Source organism: Erythrolamprus reginae, chromosome 5 (genome assembly GCF_031021105.1).
Source record: "Erythrolamprus reginae isolate rEryReg1 chromosome 5, rEryReg1.hap1, whole genome shotgun sequence".
NCBI classification, from domain to species: domain Eukaryota; kingdom Metazoa; phylum Chordata; class Lepidosauria; order Squamata; family Dipsadidae; genus Erythrolamprus; species Erythrolamprus reginae.
The window spans coordinates 62,693,433-62,720,925 of record NC_091954.1 but is presented as its reverse complement, the minus strand read 5'-3'; the positions used below and the strand labels follow the sequence as shown (position 1 = coordinate 62,720,925).

Genomic DNA, 27,493 nt, shown 5'->3' with positions numbered 1-27,493 from the left:
TACACTTTAGAAGAGCTTAATCCCTGAGGCTGTAAACTCATTTTTTTATCCTTTAGGAAAGTGGTCAAAATTACCCTTGAACTCAAGGTGTTCAATATGGGAGATTTTCTCTGAGGAGAGCAACAAATTTTATTAATGCTTTAAGAAGAGTAGGGTAGATTGTCAATGGCTATATATTACAAAATGTATAGATTTCTGGAAAGCCATGTAAAACCAGAGTATATACTCACTCTGTAGGTATTCAGCGACATACTGTTGGATCTCTTGCATTGAGCTAATTCCAATTCCTGGAACTCCAGGAGGGCCTGGGGGCCCTGGTGGGCCCTGAGAAATTCTGGATCCAGCTGTAAATTATTATTATTATTATTTATTAGATTTGTATGCCACCCTTCTCTGAAAACTCAGGGCGGCTCACAGAATAAATATAGAAACAAAGCGCACAAAACAAATCTAATACATTAAAAAACTACAGCTAAAACCCCTATATATTACTCAATCAGACAAAAGTTACTTTACTTATAATCATAGTTCCCTCTAAGCTGAGCAGTGAGCAATCGCTCACTTAAAAATCATCATCAACTCACAGTTTTCCAAACCTGCCCAGAAGCCGAGAGGGAAAGAGTGAGAGGGAAGGAGAGAGAGAGGAAGAGAGAGAAACAGATAGAAAAAAGAGAGGAAGGAAAAGAGAAAGAAAAAGAATGGGAGTAAGGAAGAGAGAAAGAAAATCAAAATCTAGTTTGAAACTAGCTCAACTATTTAAGTAGCATTTTGATATTGATAGAATTGCCCTATTATGAGCTCACTGTTATAGACACACAGTACAGTATTTTATTTTGAAATTCTCTGAGGCAAAACAGGGTGGGTTTTTTGTTTGTTTGTTTGTTTGTTTGTTTGTTTAATATTTCTGTGCCGCCCAGTCCCGAAGGGACTGCTGCTCAGACACTATACTTTTCCGCCCACCCCCAAAAACTATTAGAGGGAACACTGCTTATAATACCTTATGAAGTTCTCCTTACTGGATATCTCCCATGCATCTTACTTCCTCCACACCCATCTTTTAATTCATCCATCTTTTAATAAATATTCATATTTATTTCATTATTTTTATTGTTTCATTATTAAATTGTCATATTTACATATTTATAATTATATGTCTACTGTTGCCCCACAATACAATGGCCAGAATAACCAACAGAACATCCCCACAATATAATGGGCAGCAAATAAATTTAATAATAGATAATAAAATAAATTTCCTTTGTCTTACCTAACCTACCTAAAATTCTATAGAAATAAAGGGGGGGAAAGAAAACATTGGATATGTCCGTATGGCAGACATCAGCCCTTTGCCCCTCTTCCTGGTTAATGCTATACTGGACTGAGTTTTTCAATTTTATTACAGCTTTTGTGCTAAAATATCTCCACCCCTAGGCATGATATTTAGATCAGTTAAGAATATGACTAATCAGCGTGGTTCACTTTCAGGACAGTTTTTCCTGGTACCGATGTTATTAACCTAAAAAGTTCCCAGAGAACTTAAACTCCAATTATGTTTATCCTTGCAAGGATCTCTTATCAATGTATGCAAATGTGTATATTCTAAATAAAATAGGGTTCCTTACCTCCACCGGGGATTCCAGGGGCTCCTGGTACACCTGCATCGCCTATAACATTAATGGAAACAACAAAATGGCCCATTATGCAATTCCAAAAGGTGACCCTTTGTTTATACAACACTATAAACAGGATAGAACAATCTTTATTGCCTTATTGAGTAAAAATAGGAGCCAAATGAGATTCTCAAATGAGAATCTAAAATTATTTATATCATTTTAAACATTATTTTTTTAAAAAAACTTCACAGTCTTCCTTGGGAAGGATAGAACAATCTTTATTGCCTTATTGAGTAAAAATAGGAGCCAAATGAGTTTCTCAAATGAGAATCTAAAATTATTTATATCATTTTAAACATTATTTTTTTTAAAAAACTTCACAGTCTTCCTTGGGAAGGATAGAACAATCTTTATTGCCTTAGCAATAAAGGATAGAACAATCTTTATTGCCTTATTGAGTAAAAATAGGAGCCAAATGAGATTCTCAAATGAGAATCTAAAATTATTTATATCATTTTAAACATTATTTTTTAAAAAAAACTTCACAGTCTTCCTTGGGAAGGATAGAACAATCTTTATTGCCTTAGCAATAAAGGATAGAACAATCTTTATTGCCTTATTGAGTAAAAATAGGAGCCAAATGAGTTTCTCAAATGAGAATCTAAAATTATTTATATCATTTTAAACATTATTTTGTTTTAAAAAACTTCACAGTCTTCCTCGAATAAGAATGTCCACACAGTACCAGAAGCGCCAGACTCTAACATTCAAAGTTCAAGGCCCTGATAAAGTGGTCTGTGGGAAGAGCTGCCTCTCTTTGCACAAACCTTTGTCTCCTTTAGGTCCAGGGGGTCCAGGACGTCCAGGTGGTCCTTGGACAGAAATGCCAGTGCCTGCTAAAAAAATGGGAAGGAATCAGAGAAAGCTGAAAGGAAACTGGGACTAAGGGAATAAAGTCATTATATCATTATGTTGTGCACCTTAAATGTTTTAGGTAAAGCCCACATTTAGAAAGATGTACCTCCTCCAATCCAGGTATATCCTTAAAGGTGACAGAACAGGCTTATTTCTTAACTGACTATACACCAATATCTACCAACATAGAAATGCCAATATAAAATACCGTATTTTTCAAAGTAAAAAAAAAAAGAGGCTGATAATTTGGGTGTGAATGTAGGTTTCCCCCCCAACCCTAATTAGTTCCTAACGATCTTTCCAGCTCTTACTTTACAGGCTCCTTCATTGTTACTCTCTGCTAATAATGTTTTCCAAGCCCTAAGTCTTTACGGGGTTTTTTCCATTGTTCTACTTGCTCCGAATGTTTCTTTCCAGGTGCTAATGATGTTCCCAGCTCTTACTGGCTTGCAAGCTCTTTCATTGCTACTCTCTCAGAATAAAGGTTTTTTTTAAAGCCCTAACCGGGGGATAAAATAATGTGCTGGCTAAGGACACTAGCTAGATGAATATCTGGTAAGCAGATTCTTTTCCCTATTTTCCTCCCCAAAAACTAAGGTGTGTTTTATACTCCAGTCCACTTTATACTCCAAAAAATACGGTATGCTAGATTACCTGATCTTGAAATCAGCTCTGTTAAGTCAAAGTGACTCACTGTTATTCTGAGTACAGCAGCCATGTAAAGGACTTCATTATAAAATGCTGATAAGGAAGGAACATAATAGAGACTTACCTTGAACAGAGGCTCCTGGGAGACCAGGCTGACCTAGGTCACCTATGAGAAAGTTGAACAATCATGTAAATGGACAATAACAATATTACTGCCTTTTCATGCCATCCAATGAACAAATCCCTCATTTTTATTACCTTTGAATCCTCGTGGGCCAGGCAACCCTGCAAATAAAAAGCTGTATTAGACTCGCAATGATTATGCAGAGGGCACTCTCACAGTATTTCTTTGGATAACGCCACTGCTATTGGCACAGATGCTCCTCATCAGTTTCAATTTCCATTCTTTTTGCTGGTGCGGATGCTGCTTAAGGCAGTGTGGATTACAGAGCAGACATATTTTTTGATGCCTGTATTTATGCATGAAGATTCAATCCCTTTGTACTAATGACAAAATTGTCAAATGGCAATTAAATCTAGATAAAAATCTGGTTCTACCAGCCTATCAAACAGTAGTAGTAAACTCAGTAGCTGCCAATAACCTGAGAAGAAACCAGTCTGAGGGAAACAAAGGAATAACATATAGAAACATAGAAGATTGATGGTAGAAAAAGACCTCATGGTCCACCTAGTCTGCCCTTATACTATTTCCTGTATTTTACCTTAGGATGGATCTATGTTTATCCCAGGCATGTTTAAATTCAGTTACTGTGGAATTACCAACTACGTCTGCTGGAAATTTGTTCCAGGCATCTACTACTCTTTCAGTAAAATAATATTTGCTGACAGGGAAAGTCTGAATTATTTTATAGGATGCACCCTCTCTGCAAGCTATAACATATCCTCTGAACAACATCTGAAGTTTAACAGCTAGGTATATGCTGCATTGTGAAATAAATCACAAAAAATGTATTTAAAGAATATTGAGAATGGTTAGTTAGTTAGTTTGTTTGTTTGATTTATATGCCGCCCTTCTCTGAGGACTCCGGGCGGTTTACAACATATAAAAAAGGAACAATAGAATACAGCAGCCTAAATTGGTTGATCCTGTTTCATTGGACATGAGATGTACACTTAGAATCAAGGGAGCATCTCCTATCTGTCAACTTCAAAACAGTTCAGGCCTGCCACAGCCATCTTTCCATTTCTCAGATTGCCACACAGTATGGGAGGGGGGAACTCTGGAATCAGACCATATAACAACAACCAATTATCCTGTGGGAAGCAAGGTCATCTCAACAGGTGCTGGCCATAGACTGAAGGGAGTTGTCAAGGAAATGTCAGTACACCTAATTGGACAATCTGACCTGTGACCATGAGGAAGGGAATTATCTTTTCTTTAATTATACTGAAACCACGGGAAATATTTAGAGCTGGCTTTACTTTCATTCGTGCTGAAATGATGTACTCAATAAAGCAGGTCTTTGAGAAAGTTGAAAGTCTTGGAGTACTGAATTGGTTGGATTCATTACTTGGAACCTTGACATCATTGTAATTTTTCCCCTTCCTCCCATCCACCCACCCATCATCCATCCATCTATCCATCCACCCATCATCCATCCATCCATCCATCCATCCAACCAACCAACCATCCATCCATCCACCCACCCACCCACCCACCCATCATCCATCCATCCATCCATCCATCCATCCATCCATCCATCCATCCATCCATCGGTCTCATGTTTTTCAGGCTAAAACTCAGCTCTACTTTGCTGTAGCTTTAGCAACTTTTCAGCACCAGCTATTCCAGTCCAATCATTTTCTATACTCAAGAAGCAAATTTAAAATTACTCACCTTGATCTCCTTTTGGACCTGGAGGACCAGGGGGTCCTGGTGGGCCAGCAAAGAAAGTGTCTGTAGTAAAAAAACCCACATGATTATGATCTTCAGCAACAACCAAGACGTATTCATAGATACAGACACAGAATCCAGGGCTTTCTTTATTGATCAGAAGACACTCTTCTTAATGTAAAGTTTGTCTTACTCACGTCAAAGCACTTGTAATAGTTGCTCCAGGATTGTAGCAATTATATTTGATATAGTATGGGAACAGAAACTTTAAAATCAAATGTACATACTTTACGAATGTGTATACTTCTTAAAAAAATCTTTCCACCGCTATGGCAGAACCTCTAAGCATAATCTTTGAAAAGTCCTACAGGACCAGCTCCCTATCAAACCTATGATCAACTAGCCATTGATCATCCCCACTTTCAAAAAGGGAGATCCCAGACTAGTTGAAAATTACAGACCAATCACCTTATGCTGTGTCACATGCAAAGTCATGGACTCAATCATAAACCAATCAATTACCCTCCAATTAGAAGAAAACAACCTACTCTCTAATAAGCAATTTGGTTTCAGGAAAAAAATATCCTGTAATCTACAACTATTGCACTGCAAAAACATATGGACTTCAAAACTTGATGAGGGCAAAACAATAGGAGCAATTTACATAGGCCTCGGTAAAGCCTTTGACTCAGTGGTACATGACAAACTACTTCTGAAACTACATAACTGGAAAAGCTGTATTCCTGTTAAACAGACAACAAGTGGTCAAAATAGGGAATGCCCTATGAAATCCCACACCTGTTAACAGCGGTGTCACCTAAGGCAAGGTACTAGGATCAACACTATACTTTACAATTAATTTTGCCATAGGGCCACATGAGAAATTGGGATGGTTTTAGAGGGCCAGACTAATATAATTAACTCAGTTCTACCCAATACTGTATATCAGAGGTCCTCAAACATGGCCCCTTTAAGACTTGTGGACTTCAACTCCCAGAATTCTCCAGCCAGCATAGCTGGCTGGAGAATTTTGGGAGTTGAAGTCCACAAGTCTTCAAGTGGCCAAGTTTGGGGACCCCTGCTGTATATTATTGGGTAGCACTGAGTTAATTATATTATAATTATAAATTATATATATTATATATATAATTATACAGTGGTCCCCCGATTATTACGAGGGTTCCGTTCCAGGACCCCTCGCAATGATCGGTTTTTCGCGAAGTAGCGGTGCGGAAGTAAAAACACCATCTGCGCATTTTACTTCCGCCGCAGCAGCGAGGAGCCGAAGATTGGGGTTTCCCCACCGCCCACGCAAACTCCTCGCTGCCACTCGCCCGCCCTTCGCCCGCCCACGCCGTTCGCTCGCACCGCTTCCCAGCTGAGTCCTGAAGCCAATTCGCGAGCGGCAGCGAGGAGTTTGCGTGGGCGGTGGGGAAACCCCAGCGCCGCTTCCCAGCTGAGTCCCGAAGCCAAACGCGGAAATTCGCCTTTGCCTTCTGGCTTCAGGACTCAGCTGGGAAGCGGCGCGAGCGAACGGCGTGGGCGGGCGAAGGGCGGGCGAGCGGTGGGCGCGCGGGCAGGCAGGCGGCGGACAAGCGGCGGGCGGACAAGACAAGCGGCGGGCGCGGCAGCAGCGAGGAGTTTGCGTGGGCGGTGGGGAAACTCCTCGCTGATGCCCGCCGCTCGCCCTCCCGCCAGCAAGAGGGGGAAGACCCAGGGAAGCCGCCCAGCAGCTGATCTGCCCGGCGCCATCTACGCATGCGTGGCCATAGAAAAAAAGGGCGCGCATGCGCAGATGGTGTTTTGACTTCCGGGTTGAAAAATCGCCATATAGCCGTTCGCAATGATCGAGATCGCGATACCCGGGGGATCACTGTATATTATATCTTGAACACCTGGTTCTTATCAAGAAAAGTTGGAGTGACCTCCGCGGGCCGGTCACAAACAGCAGGCAGGCCGCATCCGGCCCTCAGGCCGAATCTTGCCCAGGTCTGCTTTACATAAATGACCTTTACAGTCATATTATAAGCAACTGTGTTCTATTCACCGATGATGTAAAACTATTTAACACCAACAACAACATTGCTACCCTTCAAAAAGACCTTGACTTTGTATCATAATGGTCAAACAACTGGCAACTCCAAATCTCAACCAACCAATGCTCTGTCCTTCCCATTGGCAAAAAGAATCAGAACACTAAATACAAGCTGAATGCACATGATCTTGCAGACGATTCTCACTCTATCAAAGACTTTGGAGTACTCATATCTAATTATCTAAACACTGTAACAACATGCCAAAAAGCATTAAGAGTTGTAAACCTAATCTTGCATAGTTTCTTCTCCAGTAATATCACAGTATTAACCAGAGCATACAAAATATTTGCTAGGCTGGGGAACTAGGTGAATGGGTGCTGCCAGAAGCATAAATGCTGCCAGCACCGCTTCTACCCACACCTTCTGCTTGGACCTCAGGTGGGAGGTGGCCACAGGAGGCTGGCGGGGAGCTGGGCAGGAGAGAGGGAAGCTCGTCCAAGGCCAGGAAGGAGGAAAGAGGAAAAACGCAAGGAGCGCAGACACAGCAACAGTAGCAGCAGGGTGGGGGAAGGAGAGCCGAGCCGAGCCAAGACCAGCCATCCAGGAAGTGACAGTCGTCGATCAGCTAGAGTTGCACACACATCTTCATTTCCGCCGGTGGAATACATTTAATGTATTCAAATAATGTTATGTATATTATCAAATATTTACTTGACATAGTAAATAAATAAATAAATAATGAAAATGAAAATAGTTACCTGATGAGGGAACAAAAGAACCTGGTCTCCCTGGTGGGCCTGGTAAGCCTTCACCTAAGTAACAGAAATGTTTGAATGTATTAGTGCTATTTTTACTACATGCTTCTCTATGAAAGAGCATTCTCCGGGACCGCCTTCTGCCGTACAAATCCCAGCGACCGATTAGGTCCCACAGAGTTGGCCTTCTCCTGGTCCCGTCGACTAAACAATGTCGTTTGGTGGGTCCCAGGGGAAGAGCCTTCTCTGTGGCGGCCCCGACCCTCTGGAACCAGCTCCCTCCTGAGATTAGAACTGCCCCCACCCTCCTTGCCTTTCGTAAACTCCTTAAAACCCACCTCTGCCGTCAGGCATGGGGGAACTGAGATAACTTCCCCAGGCTTATACTGTTTATGTATGGTATGTTGTGTGCATGTTTTTAAAATTTTTAGCTTTCTAGTTATTGAATTTGTATTATATATTGTTTTCTGTTGCTGTGAGCTGCCCCGAGTCTGCGGAGAGGGGCGGCATACAAATTAAACAAACAAACAAACAAATAAATAAATAAATTCAAGTTATTTTTATAGGAAGCACAACAGGGACATGGCTGTTTTAAAGCAGTTCAAGACCCATTTAAACACACCTGGCTCTGCGATTTGGGGGTTCACATTATACTTCCTTCATTACTTTTTGATCACAAACTTCATTAATCGATTCCAGTGCAACTAGAGCAGAGAAAGCATCTATTGTGTGCTTAAGATATATTATGAATATAATAAGGCAGTCCTGGAATCACAGAAATCCGAGGGCCTGTCAGGGGACAGAATGAATCTGCCCTCAGTGTGGAAGGGATTGCCATTCTCAGATTGGCCTTTTTAGCCACACTAGATGCTGTTTTCAGAACTCTTTTCAGAGCATGATACATAGTCTTTCAAGACTGAAGATTGCCAATGTAATGTAATTGGAATTTGAAGATAACCTTTGTTGAAAACATTATCAATATGTTAAGTCTACGAAAATAATTGTTTTACCTGCTGGGCCACGGGGTCCTGGTGGGCCCTCAACAGAGGCACCTGTTAAATAGGGGGAAAACCCAATTACCTTGGATTCAGATAAAACAGTAATAGTTATGCGTTGTCTTCTGCAAAGATATTTTGGGATTATAGAAGCTCAACTATCATTTCTATCAAACAGAATTACACATTCACACACACACACACAGAGAGAGAGAGAGAGAGAGAGAGAGGGGTGTGTGTGTGTGTGAGAGAGAGAGAATTAGGCCTTCAATAAACTACTAATATTAAGGAATAAAGTTTAGGAGAACTTGAAAACTTCTAGCTTGGTGGGGGCGTTTCCTTCAGAAATAGCAACTGAATTTATCTCTAAGGTATTAGTGACCCGTGCTTCCATTTAAGGACCTAAAACATGCTTCATCTTACAATCTTATTCCTCTTCATTTTTGAACATTGTGTACGGAAAGTCTATACCTGGGGATCCAGGTGGTCCTGCGGGTCCTGGAGGTCCTGGAGGTCCTCTAAGATTTGACAATGCTAGGCAAAAAGAGGTAAGTAGAATCACTATTTTTCAATGTAAAATTTAAATATTAGATACGTTTTAGAGATGAAAACACATTTAAAAAGAATCAAAACAATTTCCTCAATCCATTGGGCCTCAGATGTACAGTGGTACCTTATGATACGAACTTAATTGGTTCCAGGAGGAGGTTCGTAAGGTGAAAAGTTCGTAAGATGAAACAATGTTTCCCATAGGAATCAATGTAAAAGCAAATAATGCGTGAAATCCTTCAGGAAAATCCCAAACTTTAGAAGGGAGGCGAACAGAGGGCAGGGAGGAGCAGCTAAAGGGGGCGGGTGGAAGAAGCAAGGCTAGGCTAAAGGGTGAGTGGGAAGGAAGAAAGGCAAAGGGGGCGCTCCTCCCTTTTCTTTCTTCAAAAGACACCGTTTCAGTGCCTTTGCAAGCATGCAAAATCTTTACTCCTCCAAGCTGCCCCTCCCTTTTCTTTCTTCAAAAAAAGGGGGGGGAAGAAACCCCTTCATCCCAGCAGCAGCTGCTTGGGTTCGTAAGGTGAAAATAGTTCGGAAGAAGAGGCAAAAAAATCTTAAACACCGGGTTCGTATCTTGAAAAGTTCGTTAGAAGAGGCGTTCGTAAGATGAGGTACCACTGTACTGGCCTACTGTCACAGCTGTGACTTTTTATTCTTTCTGAGCAGAAGGCACATTCAGTGAAGTGCCAATACTAACAGTACAAACCGAGTTTCAGTTATTTAAAGTTCAGTATGGAGTTTCGGGTGACATGACAACTTGAATGAAACCAGGAGTGGCTCCATCACATGTCCTTTGTTAAAATGGTACTGTAGTAGTCAGATGATACCATTTATCATCTGACTTTTAAGCATCATCTGACATTAAACACTAAGAGTCACAAACTTAATTCTATGCAGCTTCTTTTCTAGAAGCACCGATCTACTAACCAGCGCATACAAAACATTTGTCAGACCAATTCTTGAATACAGCTCACCTGTATGGAATCCACACTGCATAACAGACATTAATACAGTTGAAGGAATCCAGAAATACTTCACAAGAAGAGTCCTCCACTCCTCCTCACGCAACAAATTACCTTACTCCTCCAGATTTCAATTACTATGTTTAGAAAATTTACAGCTACGCCACCTCCGAAATGATTTAACTGTTGTTCATAAAATCATACATCACAATGTACTCCCTGTTGGCGACTACTTCACCTTTAACAGCAACAACACAAGAGCATGCAATAGATACAAACTAAATGTAAATCGCTCCAAACTAGACTGCAGAAAATACGATTTCAGCAATAGACTCTGTTGTTTCTTCCCCCAATCCTAAAATCTTCAACCTTACATTATCTACAATAGACCTCTCCCCTTTTCTAAGAGGTCTGTAATGGGCGTGCATAAGTGCACCTTTGGGCCTACCGTTCCTGTCCTAATATCTTTTTATCTTTTCTATCTCTACTTTATACTTATATTATGTTAAACATTGTTGTGGTTCAGCCTGAGCCAGATCAAAGACCAGCTGCGTCTCTGCTGCTCCATGCCCGGGGGAGGCTGAGAGCGGAGAGGAGAGTTCTTTGCAGTCAGACAGTGCAGACAGCAGTCACGAAAGTGAAGGTGATGCAATGCATGGGAGCCCTGGGGAAGGGCTATCTCAAGCAAGTAGCTGTGATTCCCTGGAGTCCCTGGATGATGACGCACAAGCTATCATTAGTATGCGGCAGAGACGCATAGCTCAAAGGAGAAATCAACTGCGTAGATATTATCAGCGTTGAATGAGGAACACCAGGGTGTTGGGTGCGGTCCTCATTAGCAGGGAAGGGTTTATAAGGCATGAGAACCATTCAGGCAGCGTGGAGTGTTATCAAAGGGGAGTTGGTGTTATCTGCATTTTCTCTCAGCGTTTTTGTTCCTGGCTTGTGGCCCAGCAGCCTTGAAGATTGGTGGGAGGTGTGTGTCTGTTGGCTCAACAGCCTCATCTGGCATTAGGGATCCTGTGTTTCTGTATGAACAATTGCCTTCATGTATCTATTTGGAGTTCCAGTGTTTTCCTGACCTGTAAGGACATTTTCTGTTGGCTTCTTTTCTCTTTACCATTATAAAACTGTGTTTGGATACAACCGGTGTGTCTGGCTTATCTTTTTGGGTTGGTCATAGCTTCCGGAGTGACCCAGACAGAACAAACATACTATACAAACATACTATACTACAATACAATGCTATATTTGTATGACAAATAAAATAAATAAAATCTTGGTTAGCCAGGCAACATGATCCTCTACAGAACATGTGGAGGTGGCCAGAGGCAGAACGTGCTTTGCTCTCCAAAGTTTGTAACCACGACTACAGTTTCTTAATTGCCAGCTAATATGAACAATGGGAATGTTGTGTTGAAATTGAACAAATCAAATTGGATAAGATGAATTAAGAATATCTCAGATAAAGCTTATTCTCTCTGAACCTGAGACATTTGTTCTTCAGAGTCTACAGACTTTCATCTTAGCCAGAAGTAATATGCATATGAAAACACCGTCATCCACTTCATCCATAAAAAACACTAAACTGATATAGAATACTTCCAATCCTTAAATCATCGATAAATTGCTTTGCCCATTTTTTCATTTGTAATCTAAGCAGTTGATCACAAGGAATAGGAGAAATGGGGAAGAGAATGCCATATTCTTAATGATTACAGAATCTGGGGAGTCATAGTTAATATCCTAATGGCATAATCCATCTTTTTGCTATTGTCAATACTGTAGGAACATTTGTGTCTATCAGAAAAAAATATCCTACCTCCTTCCCTTGGAGAAGATATAGGATTAGAGCTTCCAACAAAGGTGGTTTCTCCTTGAATGCCTCTCTCACCACGAGGACCTGCATCAGAACATTAAAAAAAAATCCACATTTCTTAATTATCAGATCTTAGGTTTGCAGGGTCTTATCAGGGTAAAGCATTCCTCATAAGTGTAATTTGGATTTGGCAAGCTTCCACCTTATCACCTGAGCTTAGAGGGATTCTCAAGGATCCTGATAATTACAGTATTTCAAAAAAGTATAGACGATTTTCATGCTCTGTGTGGCAATGGCATTATTTAATGTCCCACTTTAAAGTTTATTTTTAAAAGAACTTACATTACATGTCCTTTTTATAATTACATGTCCTTTTTATAATAACTTTTTTCATGGGGTTTTAGTTTTAGATAATGTTTTAGTCTTAGATAATGTTCGACTTCTTTCTATCATTTTGTATCTATTTATATTGTATTTATATTGTTGTTGTAAGCCACCCTGAGTCCTTCGGGATAGAAGTTGAATGAATGAATGAACGAACAAACGAATGAACGAACAAACAAACTAATAAATAACATTTCTAAAATGCCTATACTTTGGCATCCTTTTAAGAATAACTCAAGGTAGTTTATAGCAAATATAAAAAACATAATAAAAGGAATGATTACAATTCAGAGGAGGCAGAAATGCAGCAGAATTCCAAGAGAAACAACATTTTTGCTGTTGAAACATCTATTGGCTCAGAAGGCAAGAAAGAGAAGTCTTCACAGAATGGAGGAGGAGGAGGGGGACAAAAAAACCCGCCAGAGGAAGATTAGGAAGGTCTTAGTCAATACCATTTCTCCAAACTAAAACCATGGGCTCAGAGGACTCACTCTCTACCATCTTTTGTACATGTTTCGTACTTTGGACTCCATGTGTTGGAGAAACTGCAACTGATCTTAATCAGTGGTATCCCCTACTAACATAAACTAATAATAATGATAGAGAAAAGTGCAAATGCTATAAGAACATTGTAGATCAGATGTGACCAAACCTATTGATGCATGCAGCCCACAAGAAAACTTTTTAACATTATGTGATTTGTATACATTAACTATATTGCATATTTTATATGAGGCCCAAGATCATTTTTCTTCATTTCATGACACCCAGGCAAGCTAAAAGTTTTGATACCTATGCTGCAGTTGTTAAAATGAGGACCTGGATTTTTGGGGGCAATATGCTGATTCTGTAAAATGCTTAGCGAGTACTGTATATCACGGTGAAGCAATATATACGTAGGTCTAGCCTATCACCCATCTCCTCCCACTTATGACTGTATGACTGAAACTTTTTGCTTTTATCCTTACAAGTTATATTGATTGCTTCCTAGGCTGATTTGATTGCTTATTTTTAACCCTATAATTGTCTTTAAGTGTTGTACCTTATGATTCTTGATGAATGTATCTTTACATTCATTCATTCATTTATTTATTTATTTATTTATTTATTTATTTATTTATTTATTTGATTGATTGATTGATTGATTTGTATGCCGCCCCTCTCCGGAGACTCGGGGCGGCTAACATCAACAATAAAGCAGTGTACAATAGTAGTCTGATGTTAGAAACAATTAAAAACCCATTAATATAAAAAACCAAACATACATACATACATACCATGCATAGAATTGTAAAGGCCTAGGGGGAAGAGGGTCTCAATTCCCCCATGCCTGACGGCAGAGGTGGGGTTTAAGCAGCTTACACTGCTTTTATGTACACTGAGAGCATATGCACCAAAGACAAATTCCTTGTATGTCCAATACACTTGGCCAATAAGGAATTCTAATCTATTGCTATTACTAGATGGTTAAAGTGTTGCACAAAAAAATTCCTTTCAGACAAATATTGATTCACTGCATAATGCAGATAAGACTGACGCAGTAAAAGTACAAGGCTGAAATCATAAGGAAAGAAACAAAAAGCATGAAATATAAGGAAATATTAACCATATTGATCAAGTCGGTCTAAAAGAAAGAATACCACAATGAGAGTACCTTGGCGGAAAAGAAAGAAAGCAATGTTGGATTTTCAAAAATGTAATTAATACCTTGAGCTCCAGGAAGACCAGCTGGGCCAACAGGACCTGAATTAAGAAACAAAACCGAACCACTGTTCTTACAAATGAAACAACCGTTTTTCATTTTCAAGAAGGAAAATTAAATAATGGTCGTGTCTGCAAGATGCAATTACATTTTTACAGATTTCAATTTTACATGACAATCTGTGCTTTCTCTCATTTTCTTCTAACAAATGGATGAAAAAGGAAGTTGTCTGACTGAACAGGTTCCATTATAGCAATTCCAGTTTTAAAGGAGATGATCTCTTCTGTAAAGGGAGAAGAATTGGACTTTTAACTATAAAGGAATTTGCTTCACGCAGACAACCATAGAATTTTTGACACTACCATTTGTAAAAATGGAGTGGAGTAATTTTTAATAACTGAAAGCTTCAATGTACCTATACCATTTCCAAAGCATCTGGAAACGTTCCGTTGTCTAGTAATGTATTAATCACTCCCTGGAACCACCTGCTATTTACTATGTTGAAAGAGTTCATCATCTAGGAGGGAGAAGGATCTAACTGATACTGACAGCTTCAAGGACCCAATCCACTTTATTAGGGCCACCAGAGTCAAACTGTATTACTAAACTTAATCACAATTTTTCAACACTGGTGTACTGATCCAGTACTGAGAAAAGAGAAATAATCAAGAGAAACTAGTCACGAATAAAAAGAGACACCTTACCTGGGACACCAGGTGAGCCAGGAGGTCCTGCAGCCCCTGGTGGACCTGGTGGGCCAGGAAGTGCAATGGTTGCTCCACCATCTGAAACAGTTAAAAAAAATTACATATATTTTCATGCAGAAATATTGCCATGGGATAAGAAAGATAATGAGCAGAAATGACCGTTCCTTCTGCAGCATTACCTGAACTGGTGACCTTGCCAGGTGGTCCTGGTTCACCTGTAGAAACAAGAAGAGATATTACATGAACTTTAAATAACAAATTATTGAAGGGTGGAATAGACATTTGTTTAAAATATTATTATAACACTGCGATTGGGGAGAGAAATATGGCATTAATGCAATCTGGGGTTTTTGAGGATGAACAAATCTTTACATTTTATACATGGTCATTTTCTCACTTCCTCATGTTCAGTTTCTGTATCAGCTTAATAAAAATCACTTCCAAATATCTACACCCTTGTGTATTATTAATTTTTTTATATTATATTATATATTTTATATTTTTGCAAGTGATTTTCTTTTTTAAAAACCATATGACTAGTAGATGCTTGGAACAAGTTTCCAGCAGACGTGGTTGGTAAATCTACAGTAACTGAATTTAAAAATGCCTTGGATAAACATCCTAAGATAAAATACAGGAAATAGTATAAGGGCAGACTAGATGGACCATGAGATCTTTTTCTGCCATCAATCTTCTATATTTCTATATGTTAGGATTTTATGCACAGATATATTTTTGTGCGCATTTTTAGAATAGAAAAATACACCAAAGAAATCAATATCTTTTTCCAACATCCTCTGTCATAGATTCAATCTTAGACAGTGCTTTGCTATAACAACATGGGGGAAACTGAAAAAAGAACCTCTCCTAGAATATCTACCGGTAATTAATCAATGGTCTGTTGGGATGATTCTTTATGTCAGACCAGGCTATATGTGGCCCAAAGCCATGTGCATCAACTCCAAGGATTAGGGAGCAAGTCCAAATTACCCATCATCATTTTTTTAATAGGAAACATTTTAAATACACAGAGAACAAATGTGTCAGTTATATGTGGTTCAGTTAATTCAGTTGTCCTTCCCTTAATTTGAAATTAAAATTATGTTAAATTTGGATTTATTTTGGCCCTTTCCATTTTTGGACTCTAAGACTTGGTTGGAAAAAGATTGAAGCATTTCAGCTTTGCTTTATAGTCCTATTTTAGGAGAAAAAGGAGTTAGACAGAACCTCTTGTTGATCAGGTATTTACACAGAGGTCTCTACTATTTTACAACCCAGTAATGCAACTGCATGTGCCTCTGAAATACAGGGAAGAATTTAGGCTATTCTCTGCCATACCATGATGATCTGCCCTGTCCTAATGATGCGAGAAAAGACACTGCTAATATTGAAACGCTTACCTTTAGTACCAGGTCGGCCTGCAGTTCCCGTCAGACCTGTGGGAATAACCATATGGAATGAATAATATTATATACCATTGTTCAATTGATATATAGTAGCATTTTCAGGCTATGAAGATGCTGCTTCTTTCCTTTTTATATGCATGTGTAAGATGCCCTTGGGCTTCCAATGTGGATGAATATAATCTGTTTTTTATCAATTTCATCATTTGGCAGCAAAAAAACCCATGCCATTCAATTGCTTTCTTTTCAAATTATGTAGTAAACCCAGCATATCCATGTCGGTTCATTTCAGGGATTTCCAGAACCAGGATATAGACATGTAGGCATTATTTCATGTTATTTCTTCATCCGCTATGTCGAACATGACTAATGCACATACTATGCATCCAATGAAAGTAAATGTTTCCTTTCTAGGAATAGTTCTGCAGCACTAAATGTGGCTTATATCTAAGCAAACAAATACAAAATTGGAATGCAAAATTCCATCTCAGAAATTACTTTGAAGAAAAAGCCATTTCTGTTCCATTATACATAAATAATAATCTATTCAAGTCAAAGAACTATCCCATTTATAATTAGATTATTGGTCTCCAGCATTAACTTGAATTCATAAAGAAATATTATGTTTATGGATTATATGTGTGATTTAACCAATAAACTGTAGTTACCAAATTATGGTTTGATTCAGTTTGATTCAGTGAAGGAATTCTGCCAATTAAATGTTTGCTACTTCCCCATCAAGATCAACATTTTAATCTACATATTTATTCAACATTAAACATTTGTTTCCCTCCTAGAATCTTACCTGGTGGGCCTTGTGCTCCTGTGAGACCTAAGGAAACAGTGGCATTGTATGAAGTTCACAGGATGACAAATTAGTAGATAAGAAATAATAATTTTAAAAAACTTTGATTGTGAAAGTTTAAGTTTAACAATAGAAATCCTTGTTGAAGGAGAGAATTCTTTCCCCCTTGATTCAATGGCATCTTTTACCTCCCTTCCAATATCAAAGCAATAAGCTTTTCAGCATTTATAAGATATGGGCTCCCAGAAATTGGATTTTTCAATGGCTAGGCTTAACCAGTGTCTAAACCTGAAGAAACTCGAGATGGAGAAGTTCTTAAATTCATCCATCTCTTTTTGAGAACTCATTAACTCCAACCCATCATGATTTCTTGATCTTCTCCATCTTCTTAGTCCTTTCATTCCCCTTTCATTAATTTGTTTTGCACTTTGAACCTCTCTATATGATGGAAACATGTCTGGGTACCTCTTTGGTACTATTGGTACTATTCACTCCTTTTATATTCAATCTACATTACCCATTTATTTCTTTTTACTTTATCATAGATTCTTCTTGACTAATCCATTGCTACTACATTTCCCCCCTCTTTTCTGTAATATCCAATTCTCAATTGGACAAAAAAAGTTTTTTGGCTTCCTTAGACTGTTACTATTTGTAACAGATCACACATTGCAAACTCAAATGTTTCTCAGTGTCATCTCTTGCAGCTTTTCAATCAGAGTCCTTCCCAGACACAAGAAACAATTGAATGTGTTTTGTTCTTGTAATTCCTGTTATGATTCCTTTTAGAAAAAGGAATTACAATGGCATTCCTCCAATAATTAGGCACAGACTCATGTTTCTACACATGTTAACAACTTACACAGCTATTCCATAAGCAAACCACAACCATATTTTAACAGGGTTTTTTGTTTGTATTAATAGTCACTTGTTTGTATTAATAGTACAAATTGAATAAATAAATCTATACCATTTTTAATATTCTCACAGTCTTTGCCCAAACCTCAGTCTGACTCTAGAACACTCCACATGCAGAGAACAATAACCTCCAGATAGCAAAATAAATTTCCTTTCCTGCAAATATTTTTGATCCATTATGTGTTACCTGGCTGTCCAGGATCTCCAGCTGGCCCGGGCGGTCCTCGTGGACCTGGAATACCCATAAGTCCTTGTTCCCCTACAGGTTAATCAAGATATACGATTAGTATACTTTTTGAAAAATATGACCATTCATAAAAATGGTACTGATTACAACTAAAAAGTTCTCTAACATAATCTGAGATTATATATATATAATCACCCAATTTGAGATGTACTATTATCATAGGTTGCAGGTAGGGTTTGGAAGTGGGAATAGGAGCAAAATGACAAAAAGGAAGATAATGAAAGTATGTTTATCTCTTTTGCCCCAAAGATAATTAAATCTTAGATGGCAATAAAAGCTACTAAATTTGAGCTTCACAATTTAAAAAGAGCCGAGGTGGCGCAGCGGGTAGAGTGCAGTACTGCAGGCCACTAAAGCTGACTGCTAGATCTGCAGATCAGCAGTTCAAATCTCATCACTGGCTCAAAGGTGATTGAGCTTTCCGTCCTTCCAAGGTGGGTAAAATGAGGACCCGGATTGTGGAGGTAATGTGCTGGCTCTGTTAAAAAGTGCTATTGCTAACATGTTGGAAGCCGCCCTGAGTCTAAGGAGAAGGGCGGCATTAAAAAATCGAATAAATAAATAATAAATAAATAAAAAGCTGTGCCTACAATGTTTTTTTCTTTTATAAGTAGAAATATAATAGTTATTTACCTCTGGGACCTTGATGTCCATCTGGGCCAGGTGGACCTATAAAAATATAAGAGCCTTTCAGATGCTGCTAAAATAATCACTAAGTTCAATATATTTGATTAATTCAGACCAAACTGTTTTTCTTTTTAATGTAATAAAATGGTTTAATCTGAATTTTCACACAATCTCTTGGCTGAACTTTTACAAAAACTATAATAGAGCCTCGCATCTCATCACTGCAACTAATATAATCTTGGGAGTAGAAAAAAGTAATAAAGATTATATATTCATTTCTTTCCACTCATCACTACATTACACGTGGATCAAATCGCACAGGATTCAAATTGATCTAGATTTTTGCATATTTGCATGTACTGTACAGACAGATTATATACCACTGACATACCTAGACTGCAAATAATATTTATACAGAACTCTGCTTTTAAATTCATTCCTGCTTTCTTATAATGAGTTTTACATTTTCCTTATCAAAGTACCTTTAATTCTGGGGTATAGGTTTCAACAGTCCTAAAGGCTAAGTAATTAATTTGAAATAGATTTTCTAGAAGTGTCATTATGGAATATTGCCACTCACCTGCTGATCCTTTAGATCCTGATTCACCTATTGGTCCAGGCAATCCTCTGGATCCTGGTTCACCTGGAAATCAAACACACACACACATACATAATCTCAAACAGGACAACTTTAATCCTCCAGAATTATATTCAGCTTTGACTCAGGCCTTTGAGTGACGTACTTGGTATCTAATGAACACAGATAGGTAGAGATTTGCAGATAAGCATCTTCCTCCACACTCATTTGTGTCCACACTCTTCACATTTATTTCCTTTTCCTCCTAAAGATGCATGTTCAGCTATTTTTAACCCTCTCACTGGAAGCAGCAGATTGTCTATTGCATCCCATCAAATAAGCAGAGTGCCTGGAGACCAACAACCTTCATACAAATGCTTATCTCTGGATAAATGTAAATATTCACGTGGCAGTTTCAAATTATTTTGATCATGTTATATATACCTGTAAGACCACGGGGTCCTCTCTCTCCTGTATCACCTAAAACACACATGGAAATAAAACGAAACTTAAGTAATCATGGGCAATAATGAGAAAAAGACAGATTTGTTAAATTCAGGGAGGTTGGAGGAAATAAATAAAGAGAATTATAACAGATTGCAGAATAACAGAGTTGGAATAGAGTTGGCAGTCTTTTAGTCCAATCTCCTGCTCAGGCAGGAGACACTATATCATTTCAAACAAATGGTTGTCTAATCCCATCTTAAAACCTCCTATTATGGAGCACCACAACTTCTGAAGGCAAGCAGATCAACTGGTTAATTGTTCCAACTGTCAGGAAAGTTCTTCTTAAATCTAAGTTGCTTCTCTCCCTGATTAATTTCCAACCATTATTTCTTGTCCTGCCTTTTGGTGCTTTGGAAAATAGGTTGACCCCGTCTTCTTTGTGTCAGCCATTCAAATATTGGAACATTGCTATAATGTCCCTAGTCCTTCTTTTCATTAGACTAGACATACCCAATTCTTGCAACCATTCTTCATATGTTTTAGCCTCCAGCCTCTAATCTTCTTTGTTACTCTTGTCTTCATTCTTTCCAGAAACTCAACTTTTTTTTTCTATCATGGCAACCAAAATTGGATGCATGTTTCCAAATCTGGTCTGACCAAGGCATTATAAAGTGAAATTGGTAACACTTTACATGATCTTGATTCTATTCCTCTATTAATGCAGTTTAGGACTGCATTGGCTTTTTTGACAGCTGCAGCACACTGCTGGCTCATATGTCAGTGAGTATTAAATTAGCACTCCAATATCCTATTTCCAGTTACTACTGTTGAGCCAAGTACCACTTATTCTATAACTCTGCATTTGGTTTTTCTTGTGTAGTTATAGAACCGTACTTTTCTCACTATGAATTTCATTTTGTTAGAATTAGATTTAAAAGCATAGCTACCTTTGGATCCAGCTACTCCCATGGCTCCCTTTTCACCTAAACAATAGAGACAAACAGCATTTAAAGCATAACAACACTGACAGTAACATTCCTCAGTTATAGTGGCCTGAAAAGAAGAGTAAAGAAAGCCTGTTATTTGGTGAATTGGGCACATTCATTCCTTTTAATTTATAGATTATACATATATGCAGTCCTCAATTTACAACCATTTGTTTAGTGATTGTTTGAAATTATAAAAACACTGAAAACCTATGGCCATTTTGCACACTTACAATGGTTGCAGACACTTGGCAACTGGATGCATTTGTGATAGTTACAGTGCCCTGGAGTCATGTGAGTTTTTGCAATCTTTTGGCAAGCAAGATCAATGGGAACCCAGATTCACTTAACAATCATGTTACTAACTTAACAATTGCTAATAACAATTACTTAACAAATACTAATTATATTAGTAATAAAATATTTTGAATGTACAGAATCCTTAGAGTATACAAAATATGTTAATTACACAAATTAGTAAAGATTAGACTATGCCTAATCTATAAACTAGAAGGAATTGATAAACTCAGTTTACTGAAACTGCAGTGGAGAGATATGTTAGAGCTTTCAATTTGTCTCTTGCTTTTTCTTAATACTTTTATTCCAGTTAATGATTATAAGGACTATTGTGTATATTTAAACATTTGTGTTTTCTTGCTTGCTTGTTTCCATGTGCCACTGCCTTTTACAATGTGCATTTTATACTCTATAATATGAAATGCCTTTTTAAAATGAACATAACATACTATATATACATATTTGCATGCACACACATATATACATATATATAACAGCGAATATATATAATTGAATTTGGAACACAATGTTAGGTATTATCTTTTCAAAAATTGATCCATGCATGTATTGGTATATAGTGCAACTCAAATTCTTAAAGAAAAGTTATTTTCATCCACTGAAATCCTTATATTCATAATTCATTGTTTGTTTTTAATATTGAGTTATCCCATCAATGCCCAATGCCTCCTTCAGATGAGGTTTTAACAAAAGAAAGGCATGTGTGTTCTGATGTCATTATGCAAATTAACACTGTATATCATTTATGTTCATCTAACATCATTTACATCATTTTCCTGATGACAACATAATGATATCTTTGTGGCTTCTCTCCAGCCTATGTTCAGTACTATGCTGTAAGCGTCGAACACATTAGTACACATACATGTTTTTGAATCCCACTCCTCAAACACAGAAGTATGGTTTGTGAGATGTACCTTTAGAACCGGGGATACCTGCTTCACCTCTAAATCCTTGAATTCCTGGAGGACCTAAAGAAAGAGCAATAATAATTAGGAAGGCTAGGGAAGTGATAACTGAGAACATTTTTAAAAAGCACAACATGGAGCTTTCAATTTTATTTTATTGTATTTTATAATGTTATGTTTGTACAGATTATACTACTTGTAAACAAACCGGATAATGCCTAGTTGCTGCATTTTCTAATATGCAATAGTTGGTGCTTCCCTGATGGGCTACATTTCTTAGCTGTCCCCAAAGCATGGCATCAAGAAGGCAGCAATATGTTCAAACTGAAAAGATATATTTTATCAGGAATTCTCTGGGCTATTGTATTTAATGTAGGAAAAAATCCTATGGAGAACAAACCTAAGTTGACATTAGATGTACTGGGAATAAAATGTTGTGCCTGGTAGTGATAGTGGCAGTATTCAAATTAATATTCTGCTCCAGGACTCTGTCCTAAAAGGGCACTAGATCAAATAGGCTGAGCATATCTAATTACAATCCTCTATGATATTTTAATCGGAAGAGGCTCAGCAGCATACTTGGATCTGATAATATACTGGATGGGAAATTTAAACTGAGTCTTAGTCTTGACAAGGTACAGAAGTTGTGGGTAGGTAGTTCTCAGGTACAGAGACTGTGGAATCTGTTCTAAATAGGATAGCATTCCTTCAGAAGATATTGGAATGTAGTTTGGGATGTTAAATACAGTATTAGTACACACACACACTGCTGCCTGGTTTACCATAATGTGGTCTATGTAGGGTTATCCTTATAACCAACCCAGAACAGGTAGGTAATGCAAAACATAGCAGCCAGATTTCTGAACGGGACATCTGATCGTACACAAACTGTCCTTAATCTGAAGCTACTGCATTGGTTAGCAACTAGCTCCCAGCCTAGTTTCGAGATCCAGTAAACTCTGCCCCTAATTTCAGGCACTATAATTTCAAAGGTTTGTATTTCTAGGAAGAGAAGTGGAGCTATTCCTCCTTTTGTAGCTTTTTGGTCCAGGAAAGAATAAGGAAAAAACTGTATCATAAAACAAAAAAAATGGACACATAAGAATAAAGTAGGCTGGAAAGAGAAGAAAGGGTCAATCTGATCCACTTTTGATTCTGGCACAAAGGTCTAATTATTGCTAACATGCAACATTCAACATGTTCAAGGAAAAGGAATTGGGTGTTTGAAGAAAGCATTTCCTAATGCTTACTTTTTTATAATTTTTACTAGTTTTGTGCATCTTATTTAGACTTACCTTTAGGACCTATAGAACCTGGGGCACCGGGCGGACCTTGGACACCTGGTTCCCCAGCAGAACCTACACAATAAAATGCATTAGGTCACTTGCTGAAGTTTGCTTTCTTTGAATCCCATAATATGAAAACCTACAATTATTTATAACAATAATACATTGTTCACATATGTTGCAGTATTGTGAAGATGCTTCTCTTCTCCATTCCCTAAAAAGAATATTGTTTCCTTTCAGGAATGTTTATAGGGCACAGTGATAACACTCTTAAAAGTAGTCAGGTGCAGTAACCCAAGGGACAGAAATAGCTTCTGAGTCTTCTTTTTCTTACAGTTCCTTAATTCTCAATGCCAAGTGCAGGGACGCATTTGAAAGTAACAAGAACAGTGTGGACAGATAAGGCATTGTCTGCCTGTTACAAAACAAAGTACCAGATGGCTTTTCAAAAAAATTGTATCACATTACTCATTAGAAATGACGAAGGATTGGTTGGTATCCCATTTACTTAGTATCTGACTAGAATACAGTTTTCATTCTAGGCCTGCTTGCATTTCTGATTAATGAATATATAAAGAACAATAGGCAATATAAGAAAAAAAAACCTCATTTATTTTGGCTGAGAGATTCAGCCCTTGTGATTTTGATATCACTTTGACAGATGACACGGATTTTGTAGCCTTTGCCGTAAAAGCTATGATTCTATCTTTTTATTTTGTTTTGGTGAGTGCTAAAATTAAACACGGATCATTGCCGTATGTGCCAAAGAAGTGAATTCATAGGTTTGAAATCCAATCTGGAATTCCTTTGAATATAAGGAAGAGACAGCAAGCAGTTGGATAAAAATAATTTGGCTGCAATGAATCATCTTTTACTACACACAAAATATGCAGTAAGAAAGCCTGGAGCCAGAGGTTCAAAAATCTCAGACTTTTGCCAATATCCAAAAAAATAGGGAATCCCTATTCCAAAGAAATCCCACTGCTTCCTTATTTATCTCTCACCTTGTTTCTAAGTAATGCAAGTTTGTAATATTTGTAATGCAGAGGAAAGAATATATCAAGTGATATTAGTCATTTAAATATCCTCTTATGGTTTCTCTCTGTCTGAATGTGTCCATCAGAAATAGAAGGCATTGCTTGGTAAACTTAAATGGTGGGCACCTGCAGTACTTGCTACAGAGAGCCATGGGGGCAATTCGATTCTCACTGACTCAGCCTTCCATCCTTCTGAAGTTAGTAAAATGAGAACCCAGATTGTTTGGGGCAATATGCTATTTCTATAAGCTGCTTAGAGAGGTCTGTAAAGCATTATGAAGCTATATATAAGCCTAAGTGCTGTTACTATATGTGTCTCTTAAGACAAAGGAAAAGCATGGAAAAAATAAGTGGAGGCACAGCTGCCCATGCAAAGGGGCAGCTTCACTAATGAATAGCAAAATAGCTTTGGTGGGGCTTTGGAACTATATTTTAGCCTCTTTAAGAAGAAGGATTAAATAGTTCTGAAAATCTTCTGCAATGCAGACAGATATCTAAACAGGCATAATGGATGGCTAGAGTGAATGTATTTCTGAAGACAGAATGCATGAATGTCACAGATATAATACAGTGGTACCTCGACATACGAGTTTAATTCATTCCAGACCCGAGCTCGTAAGTCAATCAACTCGCATCTCGAACGAATGCCTTTAGACTTTGTTTTTCGCGCCGAGATAACTGGAAGCAAGGAGATTCTTGCGCCACCTAGTGGAAGCTCGGCTCGTATCCCGAATTTGAGCTCGGGTGTCGAACAGAAATTTCGCTCGCGTCGCGGCTCGTAACTTGGAATACTCGCATGTGGAGCAGCTCGTATCTAGAGGTACTACTGTATGTTCACAGAGCCAGGGTGGCACAGTGGTTAGAGTGCAGTACTGCAGGCTACTTCTGCTGATTATCATCTGCCCGCAGTTTGGCAGACCAAATCTAATCAGGCTCAAGCTTGACTCAGCCTTCCATCCTAAGTTGGGTAAAATGAGGACCCAGATTGTTGGGAGCAATATGCTTACTCTCTATAAACCGCTTAGAGGGCTGTAAAGCACTGTGAAGCAGTATATAAGTCTAAATGCTACTGCTATTCACAATCTCAAAAACTCTTCCAAATAATACTTTCTAGGTTATTTTTGAAATCAGGAAAAAAAATCTTACCTTTGTCACCTTTCTCTCCAAATCCAGGGGAACCAGGCTCTCCACGGAGGCCTGGAGGCCCATCTCGCCCTCTTGGCCCTATGGGACCTTCCAGCCCAGTTTCACCTGTAAAGAATCAATTATTCAGAATGTAGGTCCATCATAGTCAATGTTTTACCAGTAGTTCTTCTCTTGGAGTATAACTGTTATTACAGAGAATTATTGTAATGACAAAATGGTGTCCCATACAGGATCCAACATATTTGCTTACCCATGCTGCCTTTTAGTCCCCTTGGTCCTTCTGTCCCAGGATGACCTATTAAGCCAGTTAGACAGAAAATGCATGTTCACAAAACAATCTGTAAAACGATTTTAATTTATCCTCAGCTATTCTTTAGTCCATGTTGGCAGCTAAGAGATAAGGAGTGGGCTACAGCCGAGAGTCAAAGCTAATTTAGACATTCCTCAGTGAGATAATTTCCTTCTAAGACACACCCACTCACGAATCTCCAGGTTTCCTTCAGACAGATGCATCTCTGCTCGATAGATTTAAAAATATAATAGCAGTTTGCCACCAGAGAAGCATTTTTGGAACCACAGATCTAGGACTTCCACCATTACAAACGTTAGAACTCCTCACCCCTTTTACCCATAAATCCTCACTTATATACTATCTGGGTGTGGTCAACTGTTTCTTAAATATATTCACTGTCTAGACATTCTTTCATAGAGATACTACCTTCTAGAACTTTCCCCATAAAGATATTCCTGTCTGCTTCGTGACCTTCTGACCCTCACAACTAATAGTGGCTCCTGATCCCCAATGTCTCTCTCCTCCTCTGAGTCAGACATTACCATCATTGGGGTTTCTGTCTGGAAGTTCCTCAGGTTTCTCAGGTCCCAACTCTCCCTCACTCCTGCTCTCTGACTCACTTGTCAAGAATACTGGCCTAGAGTACCAAGATGGACCTGGTTCATCCTCCTCAGAATCTGTGACTAACTGAGCTGGTCGTGGACCACTCACATATGAACTTAGCAGTTAGCTACTTTTCTTTTTAAATCAAGAATAAAGTTGATAATGTGAATGTAGGACCACCACTGACATTGACATTCACAGTACTTACATCTCAAGAAGATTGGCCACAGGAAATTGGGCTACTGTTACTAAGTTCCACCTACCTGGTACGCCAGAAAGTCCTGGTTCTCCTATAGAAACAAACAAAAAGTGATGAATAAGTAACATAATTTGTAAACAGTTCTACAGAGGAATTATTAGTTATAAAGTCAGTTATAAATGTGTCAGCTGCACTTTTATAACTATTTAGTTTGGTTCAAGACAGACACAGACTTCAGAGGATAATTAGAACTGTGGAAAAAACAATTGCTGCCAATCTGCCTTCCATTGAGGACCTGTATACTGCACAAGTCAAAAACAGGGCTGTGAAAATATTTACAGATCTCTCACATTCTACATATAAACTGTTTCAACTCCTACCCTCAAAATGATGCTATAGAGCAGTGTTTTTCAACCAGTGTGCCGTGGCACACTAGTGTGCCGCGAGACATGGTCAGGTGTGCCGCGAAGCTCAGAGAGAAAGAAAGCAAGAGAGAGAGAAAGCAAGAGAAAGAGAGAGAGAAAGAAAACAAGAGAAAGAGGGAGAGAGAGAAAAAAAGAACTAGAGAAAGAAAGCAAGAGAGAGAGAGAAAGAGGGAGGGAAGGAGAGAGAGAGAAAGACATAGAGGGACGTAGGGAGGGAGAGAGAAAGAGAGCAAAAAAGAGAGGAAGGAAGGAAGAGAAAGAAAGAGGGATGGAGAGAGAGAGAAAGAAAGAGGAAAGAAGGGAGAGAAAGAGGGAGGGAGAAAGAAATAGAG

At 38.5% G+C, this 27,493-nt stretch overlaps 1 protein-coding gene across 6 annotated transcripts in view; it reads right to left on the bottom strand.

Moving 5' to 3' along the window:
* COL17A1 (collagen type XVII alpha 1 chain) overlaps positions 1-27,493 on the bottom strand; it is a 250,351-nt gene that overhangs the window by 20,424 nt on the left and 202,434 nt on the right. For 5 of the 6 annotated variants that reach the window (XM_070752786.1, XM_070752784.1, XM_070752788.1 and 2 more), the window contains 25 exons: positions 26,801-26,827; positions 25,893-25,937; positions 25,643-25,747; positions 23,469-23,531; positions 22,183-22,236; positions 20,912-20,947; positions 19,962-19,997; positions 19,521-19,583; positions 18,947-18,982; positions 18,254-18,325; positions 17,149-17,175; positions 16,341-16,376; positions 15,120-15,155; positions 14,938-15,018; positions 14,239-14,274; positions 12,151-12,231; positions 9,289-9,351; positions 8,833-8,874; positions 7,826-7,879; positions 5,035-5,094; positions 3,435-3,461; positions 3,301-3,342; positions 2,441-2,509; positions 1,623-1,664; positions 231-344 (listed from right to left, as the gene is read on the bottom strand). In XM_070752786.1, the coding sequence (XP_070608887.1) occupies positions 231-344; positions 1,623-1,664; positions 2,441-2,509; positions 3,301-3,342; positions 3,435-3,461; positions 5,035-5,094; positions 7,826-7,879; positions 8,833-8,874; positions 9,289-9,351; positions 12,151-12,231; positions 14,239-14,274; positions 14,938-15,018; positions 15,120-15,155; positions 16,341-16,376; positions 17,149-17,175; positions 18,254-18,325; positions 18,947-18,982; positions 19,521-19,583; positions 19,962-19,997; positions 20,912-20,947; positions 22,183-22,236; positions 23,469-23,531; positions 25,643-25,747; positions 25,893-25,937; positions 26,801-26,827 (1,347 nt within the window). The remainder of the gene's footprint in view (positions 1-230; positions 345-1,622; positions 1,665-2,440; positions 2,510-3,300; positions 3,343-3,434; positions 3,462-5,034; positions 5,095-7,825; positions 7,880-8,832; positions 8,875-9,288; positions 9,352-12,150; positions 12,232-14,238; positions 14,275-14,937; positions 15,019-15,119; positions 15,156-16,340; positions 16,377-17,148; positions 17,176-18,253; positions 18,326-18,946; positions 18,983-19,520; positions 19,584-19,961; positions 19,998-20,911; positions 20,948-22,182; positions 22,237-23,468; positions 23,532-25,642; positions 25,748-25,892; positions 25,938-26,800; positions 26,828-27,493) is intronic. The other variant, XM_070752783.1, reaches the window with a different exon arrangement.